General features: G+C 50.7%; 1 protein-coding gene and 1 pseudogene across 4 annotated transcripts in view; both read left to right on the forward strand.

The window, feature by feature from the left end:
• Nucleotides 1-3499: 3499 nt before the first annotated feature.
• Nucleotides 3500-5416, forward strand: LOC127580698 (basic proline-rich protein-like; annotated as a pseudogene).
• Nucleotides 5417-5515: 99 nt separating this feature from the next.
• LOC127580697 (calcium/calmodulin-dependent protein kinase type 1D-like) overlaps nucleotides 5516-19076 on the forward strand; it is a 32839-nt gene continuing 19278 nt past the window's right edge. For 3 of the 4 annotated variants that reach the window (XM_052034457.1, XM_052034456.1, XM_052034458.1), the window contains exons 1-4: nucleotides 5516-5698; nucleotides 15449-15574; nucleotides 15693-15767; nucleotides 17523-17661. In XM_052034457.1, the coding sequence (XP_051890417.1) occupies nucleotides 5616-5698; nucleotides 15449-15574; nucleotides 15693-15767; nucleotides 17523-17661 (423 nt within the window). In that variant the 5' untranslated portion in view covers nucleotides 5516-5615. Of the gene's footprint in view, nucleotides 5699-15448; nucleotides 15606-15692; nucleotides 15768-17522; nucleotides 17662-19076 lie in introns of those variants that run through there. The other variant, XM_052034459.1, reaches the window with a different exon arrangement.

Consider the following 19076-nt stretch of genomic DNA (forward strand, 5'->3'; position numbering starts at 1 on the left):
GTGAATCTCCTCCGCACCCTCTCCAGTGCAGTCACGTTCTTCCTGTAGTGTGGTGACCAGAACTGTTCACAGTGCTCCAGCTGTGGCCTAACTAGTGTTTTGTAAAGCTGTAACATAACCTCCCTGCTCTTATATTGTCTGCCCCAGCTAATGAAGGCAAGAATCCCGTGTGCCTCCTTCGTCAGCCTATCTACCTTATACTGAGGTCCTTCTGTTCTTCAACACTCCCTACAACCCTACCATTCACTGTATGTATCCTGTCCTTATTATTCCTTCCAATGTACATCACCTGGCACTTATCAGGATTAAATTCTGTCCTTTGGTCAACCAGCTTTACCAGCTGATCAGTCTCCTGTGGTCTGAGATGCACCTGATGAACAATTTTTGTGCCATCAGAAAATGTGCTTATTGTATGCCCTACATTCATATCCACGTCATTAATGTACGTAAAAACAGCAAGGGACTCATCACAGATCCCTGCTGTACACCACAGCTCACAGACCATCCCTCCCCATCACCCTCTGCTTCCTATGACCAAGCCAATTTTTTGATCCAATTTGCCAACTTGCCTTGGATCTCATGGGCTCTAACCTTTTGGACTATTTTCCCATGTAGGACCTTGTCAAGGGCCTTGCTGAAGTCCATGTGGCCCACATCAACAACACTACCCTCATCAGTACACTTTGTTAGGGGAAAATCCTGCTTGACCAATTTAACTGAATTTTTCAAAAAGGTAACAGATCCATGCTGATTGTTCTTGATCAATCCCCTCCTTCCCAAGTATAGATAATCCTGTCCCTCAGACTTTATCCCAGTGACTTCCCTACCACTGATGCTGGACTGTCTGGTCGTGAATCACCTGCTATATTCCTGCTGTTCTTCGTGAATACAGGAATCGCACTTGCTGCCCTCCAGTCACCTGGTACTTCAGTGAAGATTTAAAACTCTCTCAGGCCAGCTGAGCTTGGAAAACATCAGCACCATTGAAAGAACAGACGAAATGGAAGCCATCAGCCTTGGATCCCCTCTGCTGTTCAATAACATCATGGCTCTTTTAGCTCAGTGTAACTTTCCTGCACTAACCCACATTCCTAGATTTCCTCAATAGATAAGATTCCAGCAGTCTCCTTCCTGAATCTGCCGCGTGACTGAATCTCCACAATCCAACTGGATAGAGAATTCCAAGGATTCACCGCTCTCTGAATGCCTTTGTACCTCTGAGCAAAATTGCACAATTTTGAGTCTGTGACCCCTGGTTCCAGACACCCTAAACAGGGGGAACATCATTCTGTTATCTACTCTGTCAGGCCTTGTGAGCTGTGTGTGTTTTCGGAATTCCTGATTAGGTGTACCTGCTTGCTTGCAGTTAATCAACATCGACTCTGCCTCCTCCCTGCCAAGCCTCTTGAGACAGTTGTATGTTTCAATGAGATCACCTTTCATTATTCTAAACTGTGGATAGCACAGGCCCAGTCTGTTTACTCTCTCCTTGTATAATAAACCCACCATCCCACGGATCAGTGATGAACCTGCAATGCACCCCCTCAATCTTCAGTACATCTTTTCTTCGATTGGGAGACCAGACACGTATGCGATATTGCAACACTCTGTGTAATTGGAGCAAGAAAACTCTACTCTTGCACTCAAATCAAGTTTACTGTCACACACCACAGGTGCAGCAGCATCACAGGCACACAGCATCAGATACACAACATTCACAAGAAAAACATAAATTAGACATAAATTATACAAAATTATACAAGAAAGAACACAATTAGAACAAAAAAAACTCTGAAGTCCTCTTGCATTGAAGGCCAACATATTGCTTGCTGAACTGACATGTTTACTTTCACTGCTTTGATTTACACCAAGGTCCCTCTGTACACCAACACTGTTCAACCTCTCACCCCGCACTGTCCTAATTTGTCTGCCTAAAAGATGTCATATTCAACAAGATCTACAGATGATAAAAAGATGCACTGAGCTCTGTCTGGAAAATCCTTTTCAATCTGGGACCAGTCGCAGGCTTGCTGCTCTTGAGCTAAACACCCAACACTACACACGACTTTACCTGTCACTGCATGGGACACAATATTACAAGTTAACGCACGGCCACCAACCCGGCACAGATTTAATGTGGTTTTGCCTTGTATGCATTCCCAATATCATTATGAACATACAACAGCTGAAATTCTGTTTACTTCTCATACAATGGTAGCTGTTCCGGGGATAAATGGTTGATCCTACAGGCTTTCATGTCATTGAATTCCTGACCCGGAGAGAGAGCTTTATTTATCTAACACTAATCCTAAGTAATAAACCATTTGCAAATTAATTTTAGGTGTGCTGATCCTGGAGGCTTCATAACTGAATGCAGTGCAGAGTGGAAACACAAGAGACCGCAGATGATCCTGATGCAGGGTCTTGACCAAGAACACTGACAATTCTTTTCTCCCCACAGATGCTGCTCGACCCGCGGAGTTTCTCCTGCAGGTTGTTTTTTTAACCCTCTGCAATGGCTTTGATTTGGACAGGACATCCTGAGAAAAGCCCACACCCCCTCCAATGTGCCAGGGACCGTCTCCCATTGGAGCTAATATTCTGAAAGGTGCAGTGTGTTTCAAACAGTGGGGTCTCAGTGAAACCTAATGGGACAGCACAGGCTTCAGACTTTGAATAAGACAAGATTTCTTTATTAGTCACATGTACATCGAAACACACAGTGAAATGCATCTTTTGTGTAGAGTGTTCTGGGGGCAGCCCGCAAGTGTCACCACGCTTCCGGCGCCAACATAGCACGCCCACAACTTCCTAACCCGTACGTCTTTGGAATGTGGGAGGAAACCGGAGCACCCGGAGGAAACCCACGCAGACACGGGGAAAACGTACAAACTCCTTACAGACAGCGGCCGGGATTGAACCTGGGTCGCTGGCGCTGTAATAGTGTTACGCTAACCGCTACACTACCCTGCCTCTCTGGCACCTTTGACAAGAGGAGGGATTTCACGTTCTTGACCTTCCTCCCTCTCCTTCCCCTTCCCTCCTCCCCCTCCCCTCCCCTCCCCTTCCCTCCTCCCCCTCCCCTCCCCTTCCCTCTCCCCCCTCCCCTCCTTCACCCTCCCCTCCCCTGCTCATCCCTCCCCCGTCCCTCCCTCCTCTCGTCCCTCCTCTCTACCTCCCACATTCCTCTCTCTCTCCCCTCTCCCGCTCCCCTCCCCTCCCACCTCCCCATGCCCCTCCTCCCCTTTCCCCCTCCCCACTCTTCTCCTTCCCCCCTTACCCCACTCCACCCTCTTCCCCCCTTTTCTCCCCCTCTCCCCTCCCCCTTTTTTCTCTTCCCATCTCCTTGTCTTACCCCTCCCCGCTCCCCCTTCATCCTCCCCCTCCCCCTCCCCCTCTTCCCTCTCCTTCCCCACCCCTTCCCCTTCCCCCTCCCTTCCCCCCTCCCTCCCCTTCCCCTCCCCTCGCTTCCCCCTCCCTCCCCTTCCCCTCCCCTCCCTCCCCTTCCCCTCCCTCCCTCCCCTTCCCCTCCCTCCCCTCCCTCCCCCCTCCCTCCCCCTCCCCCCCCCTCCCTCCCCTTCCCCTCCCCCCCTTCCCCCCCTACCTCCCCTTCCCCTCCCCCCTCCCTCCCCTTCCCCCCCTCCCTCCCCTTCCCCTTCCCCTCCCCCCTCCCTCCCCTTCCCCCCCTCCCTCCCCTTCCCCTCCCCCCTTCCCCCCTACCTCCCCTTCCCCTCCCCCCCCTTCCCCTCCCCCCTTCCCCCCCTACCTCCCCTTCCCCTCCCCCCCTCCCTCCCCTTCCCCTCCCCCCCCTCCCTCCCCTTCCCCTTCCCCCCCTCCCCCCCTTCCCCTTCCCCCCTCCCCTTCCCCTCCCCCCTCCCCCCTTCCCCTCCCCTTCCCCTCCCCCCTCCCCTTCCCCCCTCCCTCCCCTTCCCCCCTCCCTCCCCTTCCCCCCCTCCCCCCCTTCCCCTTCCCCCCCCTCCCCTTCCCCCCCCTCCCCTTCCCCCCCCTCCCCCCTTCCCCTTCCCCCCCCTTCCCCCCCTTCCCCTTCCCCTTCCCCCCCTCCCCTTCCCCCCCCTCCCCTTCCCCCCCTTCCCCTTCCCCCCCTTCCCCTTCCCCCCCTCCCCCCTTCCCCTTCCCCCCCTCCCCTTCCCCTTCCCCCCCTCCCCCTTCCCCCCCTTCCCCCCCCCTTCCCCTTCCCCCCCCTTCCCCTTCCCCCCTCCCCTTCCCCTCCCCCCTCCCCCCTTCCCCTCCCCTTCCCCTCCCCCCTCCCCTTCCCCCCCTCCCTCCCCTTCCCCCCCTCCCTCCCCTTCCCCCCCTCCCTCCCCTTCCCCTTCCCCCCTCCCCTTCCCCTCCCCTTCCCCCCCCCTCCCCTTCCCCCCCTCCCCTTCCCCCCTCCCCCCTTCCCCCCCTCCCCTTCCCCCCCCCTCCCCTTCCCCCCCTCCCCTTCCCCCCTCCCCCCTTCCCCCCCTCCCCTTCCCCTTCCCCCCCTCCCCTTCCCCCCCTTCCCCTTCCCCCCCTCCCCTTCCCCTTCCCCCCCCTCCCCTTCCCCCCTTCCCCCCTCCCCCCCTCCCCCCCTCCCCCCTTCCCCCCCTCCCCTTCCCCCCCTCCCCCCTTCCCCTTCCCCCCCTCCCCCTTCCCCTCCCCTTCCCCTTCCCCCCCCCTCCCCTTCCCCTCCCCTTCCCCTTCCCCCCCCCTCCCCTTCCCCCCTCCCCCCTTCCCCTTCCCCCCCCTCCCCTTCCCCCCTTCCCCTCCCCTTCCCCTTCCCCCCCCTCCCCTTCCCCCCTCCCCCCTTCCCCCCCCTCCCCTTCCCCTTCCCCCCCTCCCCTTCCCCTTCCCCCCCTCCCCCCTTCCCCTTCCCCCCCTCCCCCCTTCCCCTTCCCCCCCTCCCCTTCCCCTTCCCCCCCTCCCCTTCCCCTCCCCTTCCCCTTCCCCCCCTCCCCTTCCCCTTCCCCCCCTCCCCTTCCCCCCCTCCCCTTCCCCCCTCCCCTTCCCCCCCTCCCCTTCCCCTTCCCCCCTCCCCTTCCCCCCCTCCCCTTCCCCCCTCCCCCTTCCCCCCCCTCCCCTTCCCCTTCCCCCCTCCCCCCTCCCCTTCCCCCCTCCCCCCTCCCCTTCCCCTTCCCCTCCCCCTCCCTCCCCTCCCCTTCCCCTTCCCCCCCTCCCCCCTCCCCTTCCCCCCTCCCCCCTCCCCTTCCCCTTTCCCTTCCCCTCCCCCTTTTCCCCCTCCCCTCCTCCTCCTCCTCCCCTCCTCCCCCTCCCCCTCCCCCTCCCCCCCCTCCCCTCCTCCCCCTCCCCCCCCTCCCCCCCTCCCCCTCCCCCCCTCCCCTCCTCCCCCTCCCCTCCTCCCCCTCCCCCCCTCCCCTCCTCCCCCTCCCCTCCTCCCCCTCCCCCCCCCTCCCCTCCTCCCCCTCCTCCCCCTCCCCCCCCTCCCCTCCTCCCCCTCTCCCCCCCCCCCCCCCCGCTGTAATCCCCAGCCGCGGATCTGACACTAATCTCCCCGCTGAGAGCCGGAGCGGATCCAGTCGCGGGCGGTTCGGCAGCGGGAGCGGCGTCTCCGACCTCCCCTCCCCGCGGGCCGGGCTGACACCCCGGGGTTTCCGCTGTGTGCCCCGATCGCCATGGGTCGCAAGGAGAGTGTGTGCTGGAAAAAGCAAACCGGCAACATCACCGACACCTTCCAGCTCATGGAACTGCTGGGGTCGTGAGTACAGGCTCTCAACTCCCGGGGGAGGGGGGTGGGAAGGAAGGGAGGGAGGGGAGGGAGGGGAGGGAGGGGAGGGAGGGGGAGGGTAGAGGGGAGGGAGGGAGGGGGGGGTAGAGGGGAGGGAGGGGGGTGGAAGGAAGGGAGGGAGGGTAGAGGGGAGGGAGGGGGGTGGAAGGAAGGGAGGGAGGGTAGAGGGGAGGGAGGGGGGTGGAAGGGAGGGAGGGGGGTGGAGGGAAGGGAGGGAGGGGGGAGGGGTGGGGGAAGGGAGGGAGGGTGGAGGGGTGGAGGGAAGGGAGGGAGCGGTAGAGGGGAGGGAGGGGTGGAGGGGAGGGAAGGGAGGAGGGGAGGGGAGGGGAGGGAAGGGAGGGGTAGAGGGGAGGGGAGGGAAGGGAGGGGTAGAGGGGAGGGGAGGGAGGGAGGGATAGAGGGGAGGAGGGAGGGGTGGAGGGATAGAGGGGAGGAGGGAGGGGTAGAGGGGAGGAGGGGAGGGAGGGAGTGGGAGTAGAGACAGGTGACGGAGGGGGAGGGAGTGGGGGGTAGACATGGGAGGGGGAGGGAGTGGGGGGTAGACAGGGGAGGGGGAGGGAGTGGGGGGTAGACAGGGGAGGGGGAGGGAGTGGGGGGTAGACGGGAGGGGGTGGGAGTGGGGGGTAGACGGGAGGGGGAGGCAGTGGGGGAGGGAGTGGGGGTACTGGGGGGAGGGAGTGGGGGGTAGAGAGAGGGAGGGGAAGGGGAAGGAGAGGGGAGAAGGGTCTATGACTTTGGCAGGGACCATCTCCAACATATGACCCATAGACATCAAAGCAGAAAGTGCTGCCAACACTCAGCAGGTCAGGCAGCATCTGTGGGGAGAGAAACAGTCAAAGTTTCAGGTTGGAGATCATTGGTCAGAACTGGGACAGAGAGAAACAACGGAGACAGGAGACTGCAGATGCTGGAATCTGGAGCAACACACAATCTGCTGGAGGGACTCAGCAGGTTGAGCAGCATCTGTGGGAGTCCTGATGTGGGGTTTCGACCTGAAACGTTGACAATTCCTCTCCCCCCACAGAAGCTGCTCGACCCGCTGAGTTCCTCCAGCAGGTTGTTTGCTGCTTGAAGAGAGATACAGGTTGGCCCTTGCACTTTATTTGTCTGCAACTGAACACTATATTCTTTGTTTTCTTTGTACTGCCTCGATGTACTTATGTATGGAATGATCTGTCTGGATGGCACGCAGACGAAAGCTTTTCACTGTATCTCGGTACCTGTGGCAATAATAAACCAATACCAATACCTGTCCAGCCTGCGGAGATCTCCCAGGTTACACCTGCCCCAGTGTCCCAGAGACACACTGTGCTCTGAACCACACACAAACTACCAGTGATGTCTTAAATTCGATTTTTAGTTCCGGACATTACTAGCAAGATGAGCATTTATTGCCCCTTGGACGAAGTGATTCACTGGGGCATTTCAGAGTCAACTGCCCAGGTGGTACAGGAGATGGATTTCCAAAGCAGTGTGTTGTGGGTGTAACAGGAAAGGGTTAATGAATAACTTTGTTGTAAAGGGTCCCCAAGTGACAGGTGACCATCATGTGACAGAATTTTGTGAAGCTGGGAATTGATGTGGTTCAATCTGGAACTAGTGTTTTCAACCTAAGCAAAAGAAAGTGTGAAGGTGAATTGGCTGCTGTACATTGTCCCTAGTGGGAGGGTGGCAGAGGGGGCTGATGTGTGTGTGAAACGGGGCAGGTTACAGGAAAGTAGACAAACAATCTGCTGGAGGATCTCGGGGGCTCGAGCAGCAGCTGTGGTGGGGCAGGGGCAGGGGCAAGGAATTTTTGATGTTTCAGGTAGAAACCCTGCATCAGGACTGAGTGGGGAGGAGAGACAGCCGGTATACAGAGGGGAGGGAGATGGGTGAGATGGGCCGGAGGTGATTGGTGGATGGAGGAGGGGTGAAGGATGATGGAGCCAGGTAGGGGAGGGGAGGGGGAGGGATGGAGACAGAGGCAGGTGGGTGACCGATGAAATGGTAGATCGAACCAGGCAGGGGGGAGGGAAAGGTGAAGATGCCGTGTGATAAGCAGGAACACAGAGGGCTGTCAGTGCTGGAATCTGAATGGTAAGGAAGGTGATAGTGGATAATAGGGGAATGGGGTTGCTGTCAGGGCTGGCATGGACCAGATGGACCTGACTTTAAATTCCACAGCTGTCGTGGTGAGATTTGATCTCAGGTCTGTGTTATCATTAGTCTAGAACTTTGGGATATTAGCCTTGTGACTTAACCAATGAACCATCGCCTTTACTGGAGCAAAAATATCCCAGGACACCCGATAATGTTTGATGTTAGGGCAAGCAGCTGAAATCTTGGTCAAGGAGGGTGTCTTCAAGAAGCACCTGAGAGGGAAGTGAGGTAGAGACAGATTTGGGGATTCCAGAGTTCAGTGTCCGGCAGCTGAAGGCACGGTCACCAGTGGTGAGGTGATTACGTTTGAGGATGAACAAGAGACTAGAATAGGTGGAGCAGAGACATCTGTGAGGTCTCCGAGGGTTCGAGGGCTGGAGGGGTTCGAGGGCTGGAGGGGGTCACAGAGGTTGGCACTTTGAAAACAAGTTTGAGAACTTAAAATAAAAACCATTCTCTATGGTGGAGATGCTCAGCAGGTCAGGCAGCATCTGTGGGGAGAGAACCTGAGTTAATATTTCAGGTGGGCGTTGTGATGAAACATCAGTTCTGTGTCTCCCTCTGCAGAAGCTGCTTGACTTGCTGAGAATTTCCAACATTTTTAAAATTATTTATCTTTGTACATTGTCAGTCGAGCCTCTCTTCTGTGTAGGTGCATCTTACATACTGGGAGTTAACGTAGGCAGCTTCAACATTGCAGTGGTAACCTCAAATCTAAAATGCAGACAAGAATTGTCAGCTGGAGATCACTAATCCTTGACTGGATGTAGGTGGACTAGAAATGGGGAAACTGGTCATCTTTGACTTTTGTTCCTTCTTTTCCTCTTGGAATGTGGACAACACCGATTAGACCAACGTTTGTGGCTCATCTCTGATAGCCCCGTGAGAAGGTGGTGGTGAGCTGCCTTGTTGAATTGCTGCAGTCCTTCTGGTGAAAGAGTTTCACAGTTGCTGTTGTGTGGGAGCTCTTAGTGGTGACGGCTGGCGAACTATCTCCAAGTCAGGGCAGTGTGTTGGCAGGGCAGTACACTCAGTCCTGTGTAATATACATGCCTCATGTATATGGCAAATGTAATGATATTGCTTGTAAAGACTTATCAGAACGTTTGAATGCTGAATCAGACAGCTTGCAATTGTACTTGTTTAGATTCTGTAGGTTTGGTTTGTACTTTTATTTGTTCTGTGCACGTTTTTCAAGCCTGGCTCATACTACAGCCGTACCGTTTGTCGGTGTCTGTCCATTCACATGTGAGGCACGTGTTTCGCAGGCTGGTCCAGCAGTGCTCACTGCCTCGCCACCTGCCAGCTGTGAGCAATCCCTCGGCTGTATCAGGAGGCACTGCCCACTGCTGAGTGTTAAACCATCTAAAATGCCAGCTCCTCTACCTTTTAATCAAATTAATCCCATTCTCTGGGAGTTGTGTTAATAATAGAACATCTTAAGATAGAACTGTTCTTAGTGCAGAGAGAGTGAGGATGTCAATCACTTGTGGATTACTTCTGATAAACCTGTATTAATGACGTCAGGACATCTGTCCTCCTCGGTGCTTGCCACTCACTTTGCCACTGCAAAATGGGGATTAAATGACCGTCCCTGTCACTTTGAAATGGCAATAAGCTAATTTGAATTTAAAAAGAATTCAGGCAGAAACGATTTATTTTTGAGAAGGAAGACACAAGAGACTGCAGATGCTAGAGACAAGTGCTTTATTTTCAAACTATATTTGTCAAGAGCAATGAGTAGGCAGTGTAATCTCAGAGCAACACACACAATGCTGGAGGAACTCTGGGTCAGGCAGCATCTATGGAGAGAAACGGACTGTCGATGTTTCAGGTCGAGACCCTTCATCTGGACGAAGGGTCTGACCTGCTGAGTTCCTCCAACATTTTGTGTGTTGCTCCAAATTCCAGCGTCTGCAGTCTCTTGTGTCTCAATGTAATCTCAGATCTTGAATGCCTGCTAAATACTGTTCAATTGTTATTTTTAAATTAATCTGAATCTTGTAATTAGATTGCAGATTTATTGAGCGTGCCACAGATACCCTTTGCAGGGTTTACCCTCGTCTACCATCAGGAGCTGCAGTTTAGTGGCTATTGTTTCATCGTGTAACTGAAAGACTTTTGCCTTGTTGTTCCTTTATCTGTTTTTGCAGACAATCAAAAATTAATACACTAAAAATCAAAGCATTTCACCAACTATTTCACCACAAGGACTTTATTGGTATTGGTTTATTATTGGCACATGTACTGAGATACAGTGGAAAGCTTTTGTCTGCGTGCCATCCATGCAGATCATTCCATACATAATTACATCGGGGGAGTAGGTGTGATGTTGCTGCAAGTAAGTTTTTCATTGCACCTGTGCACACATGTACTTGTGCATGTGACAATAAACTCGACTTTGACTAAAAAGAAAACAGAATGCAGAATATAGTGTTATAGTTGCAGAAAAAGTGCAATGTAGGTAGACAAGTAACGTGCAAGGGCCATGATGAAGTAGATCGGAAGATCAAAAGTTCACCTTTTAGCATATAAGAGGTCCGTTTAAGAGTCTGATAACAGTGGGATAGAAGCTGTCCTTGAGCTTGGTGATTCATGCTCTCAGGCTTTTGTATCTTAGGTCCGTCGGGAGAGGGGTCTTTGTTTATGTTGGCTGCTACCTGGGGCAGTGGGAAGTGTAGACAAATTCAAGGGATTCCGTCATGGATTGTGTTAAATCTTTTTAAAAAATTTTTTTAAATTTTTAAATTTTTATTTACAGCATGGTAACAGGCCCTTCCGGCCCAACGAGTCCGCGCCGCCCATTTTTAAACCCATATTAACCTACCGGTACGTCTTTAAAATGTGAGAACGTACCAACTCCTTACAGACAGTGACGGGAATCGAACCCCGATCTCTGGCACTGTAATAGCGTCGCGCTAACCGCTACGCTACCATGCCGCCACCCTCCACTCTCTGCAAAGCAGTTGCCATGCCAAGCCGTGATGCATCCGGACAGGATGCTTTCTGTGCTACACCTGTAAAAGTTGATGAGTCATTGGGGACATGCTGAATTTCCTTAACCTTCTGAGGAAGTAGAGGCATTGGTGAGCTTTTTTGGCTGTAGTGTCCACATGGCTGGACCAGGACAAATTGTTGGTGATATTTACACCCAGGAACTTGAATAAATCAGATGTAAATGAATTGATTGGAGGAGATATTGGGGGTGGGGTGGATGAAGGTGATCACTATTGCACAGGGGTTGTCATTGTCCCCTTGGGTCATTACCCTCACAGAAGCCAGCAAGGTTTGTCACAGGGGATGGTTACCTCTGGACTGCCTGTTAACTAGGTTATTGCTGAAGTGGTGATTCTCAAGCTAATGCTGGTAACTGATTCTGTTATAGATTATTGATCAGCACTTATCCGGCAGGCTCTTGACAGGTTGGATGTGGGAAAGATATTTCCTCTTCTGGGAGAATCTGGAACCAGGGGTCACTGTGCAAGACTAAGGGATTGTCCAGTTAAGGCAGTGATGAGGCAGATTTTTTCTCTCGGAGGAACGTGAGTGTATGGGACTCTCTTCCTGAGGTTGGTGGAAGCTGCGCAGAAAATCATAGAATCACAGAATTGTACAGCACAGAAGCAGGCCATTTGGCCCACCTTGTCCATACTGGCCGTGATGCCTGTCTAAACTAATCCCATTCACCCACGTTAGGCCTGTATTCCTCTATGCCTGTCCTTTTGAAGTACCTGCCCAAAGGCCTTTTGTAACTGTATCTGCCTCCAGCACCTCCTCTGGCAGCTCGTTCCAGATAACCAACGTCCTCTGGGTGAACAATGTACCTCTCGGATCTCCATAAGGCCATGAGACATAGGAGCAGAATTAGGCCATTCGGCCCATCGAGTCTCCTCAGCCATTCGATCATGGCTGATTTATTTTTCCCTCTCAACCCCATTCTCCTGCCTTCCCCCCGTAACCTTTGATGCCCTTACGAATCAAGAACCTATCAACCTCCGCTTTAAATATCCCCAAAGACTTGGCCTCCACAGCCGTCTGTGGCAATGAATTCCACAGATTCATCAACCTCTGGCTAAAGAAATTGCTCCTTATCTCTGTTCTAAAGGGACGTCCTTCTATTCTGAGGCTGTGCCCTCTGGTCCTAGACTCTCCCACTGATGGAAGCACCCTCTCCACGTCCACTCTGTCTAGGCCTTTCAATATTTGGTAGGTTTCAATGAGATCCCCCCTTATTATTCTAAAATCCAGTGAGTACAGGCCCAGAGCCATCAAACGCTCCTCATATGTTAACCCTTGCATTCCTGGGATCATTTTTGTAAACCTCCTCTGGACCCTCTCCAACGCCAGCACATCCTTCCTTAGATATGGAGCCCAAAGCTGCTCACATTACTCCAGATGTGGTCTGACCAATGCCTTATAAAGCCTCAGCATTATATCCTTGTCCTCTCAAAATGAATGCTGACATTGCATTTGCCTTCCTTACTACCAATTCAACCTACAAGTTAAACTATAGGGAATCCTGCACTAGGGCTTCCAAGTTCCTTTGCACTTCAGATTTCTGAATCCTCTCCCCATTTAGAAAATAGTCTGCTCCTTTATTCCTTCTACCAAAGTGCACGACCGTACACTTCCCTGCGCTGTGTTCCATCTGCCACTTCTTTGCCCATTCTCCCAACCTGTCCAAGTCCTTCTGCAGACTCCCTGCTTCCTCAACACTATCTGCCCCTCCACCTATTTTTGTATCATCTGCAAACCTGGCCACAAACCCATCAATTCTGTCATCCAGATCTTTAACATATAATGTGAAAAGTAGTGGACCCAACACCGACCCCTGCGGAACACCACTAGTCACCGGCAGCCAACCAGAAAAGGCCCCCTTTACTCCCACTCTTTGCCTTCTGCCAGTCAGCCAATCTTCTATCCATGCCGGTACCTTTCCTGTAATTCCATGGGCTCTTATCTTGTTTAGCAGCCTCATGTGCAGCACCTTGTCAAAGGCCTTATGGAAATCCAAGTCAACAACATCCACTGACTCTCCTTTGTCTATCCTGCCTGCTACTTCCTCAAGGAATTCCAACAGATTTGTCAGGCAAGATCTTCCCTTAAGGAAACCATGCTGACTTCAGGCTATTTTATCATGTGCTTCCAAGTACCCCAAAACCTTATCCTTAATAATGGACTCCTAACATCTTACTGAAGTCAGGCTGACCGGCCTATAATCTCCTGTCTTTTGCCTCCCTCCCTTCTTAAAGAGTGGAGTGACATTTGCGATTTTCCAGTCCTCCGGAACCATTCCTGACTCTAGTGATTCTTGAACAATCACTACTAATGCCTCTACAATCTCTTCAGCTACCTCCTTCAGAACCCTGGGGTGTAGTCCATCCGGTCCAGGTGACTTATCCACCTTCAGACCTTTCAGTTTCCCAAGCACCTTCTCCTTAGTAATAGCGACTACACTCACTTCTGCCCCCTGACTCTCTCGAATTTCTGGCATGTCACTGGTGTCTCCCACAGTGAAGACTGACACAAAATACTTGTTCATTTCTTCTGCCATTTCTTTGTTCCCCATTGCTACCTCTCCAGCGTCATTTTCTAGCAGTGCGATGTCCACTCTTGCCTCTCTTCTACTCGTTATATATCTGGAAAAGCTTTTGGTATCTTCTTTTATATTATTGGCCAGCTTACCTTCATATTTCATCTTTTCTCCCCTTATTGCTTTTTTAGTTGCCTTCTGTTGGTTTTTAAAAGCTTCCCAATCCTCTAGCTTCCCATTAATTCTTGCAATATTGTATGCCCTCTTTTGCTTTTATGCTGTATTTGACTTCCCTTGTCAGCCACGGTTGCCTCATCCTCCCTTTAGAACGCTGCTTCTCCTTTGGGATCAACTGATTCCGCATCTTCCAAATTTCTCCCAGAAACTCCTGACATTGCTGCTCGACCGTCATCCCCGCTAGGGTCCCCTTCCCATCAACTTCGGCCAGCTCCTCCCTCATGCCTCTGTAGTTACCTGTACTCAACTGTAATACCGATACATCCAATTTTAGCTTCTCCCTCTCAAACTGCAGGGTGAATTCTATCGTATTATGATCACTGCCTCCTAAGGGTTCCTTTACCTTAAGCTCCCTAATCAAGTCTGGTTCATTGCACAACACCAAATCCAGGATTGTCTTTTCCCCCGTGGGCTCGACTACAAACTGCTCTAAAAAGCCATGTCATTGGTATTCTACAAATTCCTTCTCCTGGAATCCAGTACAACCTGATTTTCCCAGTCTACCTGTAACATTGTTCTTTTTACATGCCTTTTCTATCTCCTGTTGTAATTTGTACCCCACATCCTGGCTACTATTCGGAGACCCGTATAACTCCCAACAGGGTCTTTTTACCCTTGCAGTTTCTTAACTTGACCCACAAGGATTCTACATCTTCTGATCCTACATCACTTCTTTCTAAGGATTTGATTTCATTTTTTACCAACAGAGGCACCCCACCCCCTCTGCCCACCTGCCTGTCTTTTCGACAGGATAGAAAAGTACGCTTGGATATTTAGCTCCCAGCTGTGATTTTCTTCCAACCAGGACACTGTGATGCCAATTGTTATATCCGCCAATATCTAACTGCGCTATGAGCTCGTCTACCTTACTTCGTGTACTGCGTGCATTCAAATATAACACCTTCAGTCCTGTACTCACCGCCCTTCTTCTCAAATTTGTCTCCATGTTGCCTGAAGTCAAATTCTTATCCCTTTCTAAACTTCCTGTCTTATTCTTTATTCTGGAGACTTCCGTAACCTCTCCTGTACTCTCCTTCCCTTTTACTTTATCCATACTTTTCCAATCTGTTGAACCTACCCCTCCATTCATCTCCTTTAAGTTTCTTCCCTCTCACCTTAAACCTCTGTCCCCTCTCCTTGACCCCCCTGCCCTTTGTACTTGGGTGAATTGAGGTACTGGGTGAGTGCTGGAGGTACATTGTTCAATCCCTCAACTAAGGAACTATCTGTTCTTTCAGCTGGTCCCATATGATCCATGAGTTCCACCCCCCCCCCCCCCCACCTCCCCCAGTGTCCTGGTCAATAGTTAGCTCTCAACACCTCAAAGGAATGGGATAGCAGAATCATCATTACTCTGCAACTGGCTCTAAGATGTAAAACATGTCCCAGGGTGGTGAGTCGGAGAATAGAACCAAGCAAAAACAGAAGATGCTGGAAGAGCTCAGCTAGTCAAACATCATCTGTGGAAAGAGCAATGTTCTGAAACGTTGACTGGTTTCTCTTTCCACAGCTGCTGCCTGACTGGCTGAGATTTTCCAGCATTTCCGTTTTTGTTTCAGATTCCAGCATCTGCAGTTTTATTTGTTTTAAATGTTACTAAGTGCTCCACCACTTAGCATATCTGTCTGTTGGTGAAAGGAAAGAAACTGCAGCACCAACAAGAGAAGCACAACTGTTACTGGGCGAGCAGTGTGCAGAAACAAGTCCCGGCTCCACACCTGTGTATTATGCTAAGGCTATGCTGTTGCCTTTTACAAATGTTATTAACCAGCATGTTGTATGTAATCAAAATGTTCCTTTCCTTGCAGAGGAGCCTTTTCAGAAGTGTATCTGGCTAAGGAGAGGGCAACGGATAAATTGGTAGCTTTGAAATGTCTTCAGAAAAAGAATAAGGATGACGTTGTATTAGAAAATGAAATAGCAGTTTTGAGAAAGTGAGTAAGATGATGTGAATTTTGTGTCGAGGTGAGGACTTAACTAATTTCGCCTACGGAATTGCACTGGAACAGATGTAGACACTTCCCCCCATTCACTTACTGCTTTGGATTTCAGGATAAAACATGAAAACATCATTGCTCTGGAGGACATCTATGAGAGTCCCACCCACTACTACTTGGTCATGCAGCTGTGAGTACATCTTCTGAACCAATGTTCTGTAAATTCCAGGAAATTCACTAAATTGCCGAATTCCTGTTATATTATGTCAGCAGTATATTACGAAGATGCAAGTGTTTTGGGCAACAACCAATGGATTGCATTTATATACTGCCTAGACACGTCCCAAGGCTCTTAACAGGAGTCATGTAAGGAGGTATTGGGACAAGTGACCAAAAACTGGCTAAGGAGGTGGGTTATTCAGAGCAACTTAAAAGGGAGTGTAGGTTGGGGAGAGAATCCCAGACCTTGGAGCCTTGGTAAGTCAGTGATGGAAATCAGGGGTCACCAAGGAACCAATGCCTTTCTACAACCTTTCCACCGGAGATTGGCTCGTGTAATCAACAGTAGTAATTTTCCAGTCGAGAGTCTGGCACGTGAGAATCATTCAAGACATGTTCCTCTGACTAATTAAATCATGCAGAGCAGATGTACAAAAATCTTTCTCACTGTCAAAGGATGCAGTCGGAAATGCAGTTCAAAATCATCCCTATTGTTTCTGATTGGCCTAACGGGTTATTAATAATTGTCAGTGTTTGTAGTTACTCTGTGATGTTTGCAGCGGAGTCGAGGGAGAGGGTTACTTGTAACACCTGTAGCACTACCTGTACCATCTCCTATAACACCAGTTCCACCTCCTGTAATATTTGTATCACCTTACCACTCCTGTAATGCCTGTATCACCTTCACACCTCCTGTACCACTTCCTGTAACGCCTGTATCACCTTCACACCTCCTGTACCACTCCCTGTAACGCCTGTATCACCTTCACACCTCCTGTACCACTCCCTGTAACGCCTGTATCACCTTCACACCTCCTGTACCACTTCCTGTAACGCCTGTATCACCTTCACACCTCCTGTACCACTCCCTGTAACGCCTGTATCACCTTCACACCTCCTGTACCACTCCCTGTAACGCCTGTATCACCTTCACACCTCCTGTACCACTTCCTGTAACGCCTGTATCACCTTATTATTCCTGTACCACTTCCTGTAACACCTGTATCACCTGTAACGGAATGCAGAATGACAAGCCCAAAGCCCAGCAGAAAGCAATTTGTGTGCCTGACTGGTGTTGATCTGTAGCAGTGTGACCCAAGTAAAATATACGTCAGGGCTCCATCTGTCAGGTTATCACCAGTGGCATTGGTGAGGATGGATTCCCTGGCACGGGTCTGGATTCATTGGGACAGAACTTCCACTGGGATTGTCTGGCCACATATTAACTCTGGTGGTAAATCACACAACTCCAGAAAATGGGGCAATTTGTTCATGTTAAAACTACTCCTTTCTGCTGTGTCTCTGGAGTTTCTGCTGAAGTTATGGCAGGAAATTAGAAGAATCCATGCAGAAAATCACAGCAGAAACTGTCGAATTGGCACTGCTCGGGCGGATAGAACTCCCGAAGACCCAGTGATGGTAGCAGCACTCTTAATGCACGTTTTGATTCACAGTTGTGGGTGGAAGGTTACAGCATCCCCTAATGCAAGTGATGTAAATTCTCAGCATTTTAATCCCTGCACATTGAGGTAATTGGTTTATTATTGTCACTTGTACCGAGGTGCCAGTGATTTCTGCAGCAATGCAGAACATCAACATTAACCATGTTCTGTGTTGCTTCTACCTCTGTACAAAACGATGCTTGCGTACCATCCCATGTGGGTCCACTCATTGTCAGAGGGAACTCCATTCCAGATGAAACATGCCGGTTCATCTTTATTCCCAGAGTGTCCGGAGGAGAACTTTTTGACAGGATTCTCGAGCGTGGAGTTTACACAGAGAAAGATGCCAGCTCTCTGATACGACAGATTCTTGAGGCTGTAAGATACCTCCATGAGAACGGAGTGGTACATCGAGACTTAAAGGTATCAAATGATTTTATTGTCAAGAATATTTGAACCATCAACCATAAATAAATGAAGTTAGAGTTCAGAGGATGAATTTTGTTAACCCATATTATCGAAACATGTATCCATGAAAACTCCAACCCTTGTAACGTCAAGGGTTTCAACTAACCTGGGACTCTGGGAATCAGATGTAACTTTATGTGCAGAAGCACCTGGAATAGGAAGCTGGGGGTGGTCACCGAACAGCTTTACTGCTCCCACTGCTACATTAGTTCTTCCGAATGTAGTTAGCATTGACCAGCCGCACTGTGCTAAGCTGTTATTCACTCACTCATTGAGAGACACTAGCAACATCTCATAGACTCACAGAGGCATACAGCACGGAAACACACCCTTCAGCCCCACTCGTCCATGCCGACCAAGTCACCTAGCTAAAGCTAGTCCCATTTACCTGCGTTCCAACACTATTGGTATTGGTTTATTATTGTCACTTGTACCGAGGTGCAGTGAAAAGCTTGTCTTACAAACTGATCGTACAGATCAATTCATTACACAGTGTAGTTACATTGAGTTAGTACAGAGTGCATTGATGTAGTACAGGTAAAAACAATAACAGTACAGAGTAAAGTGTCACAGCTACAGAGAAAGTGCAGTGCAATAAGGTGCAAGGTCACAACAAGGTAGGTTGTTAAGTCATAGTCCATGTCATTGTATAAGGGAACCGTTCAATAGTCTTATCACAGTGGGGTAGAAGCTGTCCTTAAGTCTGGTGGTACGTGCCCTCAGGCTCCTGTATCTTCTACCCAATGGGAGAGGAGAGAAGAAAGAATGTCCCAGGTGGGTGGGGTCTTTGATTATGCTGGCTGCTTCACCAAGACAATGAAAGGTAAAGACAAAGACAGAGTCCAAGGAGGGGAGGCTGGTGTCCGTGATGCACTGGGCTGTGTCCACAACTCTCTGCAGTTTCTTGCAGTCCTGGGCAGAGCAGTTGCTGTACCAAGCCGTGATACATCCAGATAGGATGCTTTCTATGGTGCATCTGTAAAAGTTGGTGGGAGTCAAAGGGGACAAACCAAATTTCTTTAGCCTTCTGAGGAAGTGGTGCACTGGTGAGCTTTCTTGGCCGTGACATCTACGTGATTTGACCAGGACAGGCTGTTGGTGATGTTCACTCCCAGGAACTTGAAGCTCTCAACCCTCTCGACCTCAGCACCATTGATGTAGACAGGTGCATGTACACCGCCCCCTTTCCTGAAGTAAATGACCAACTCTTTTGTTTTGTTGACATTGAGGGAAAGGTTGTTGTCATGGCACCATTCCACTAAGCTCTCTATCCCCTTCCAGAAGTGACAACATAAACAAATCTTAAAATTATCTGGATCATGTCTCCAATTCTATTCTTCACAAATCTATCCCCACAACATCTTCAGAGC

The sequence above is a fragment of the Pristis pectinata genome, chromosome 20 (assembly GCF_009764475.1).
Source record: "Pristis pectinata isolate sPriPec2 chromosome 20, sPriPec2.1.pri, whole genome shotgun sequence".
NCBI classification, from domain to species: domain Eukaryota; kingdom Metazoa; phylum Chordata; class Chondrichthyes; order Rhinopristiformes; family Pristidae; genus Pristis; species Pristis pectinata.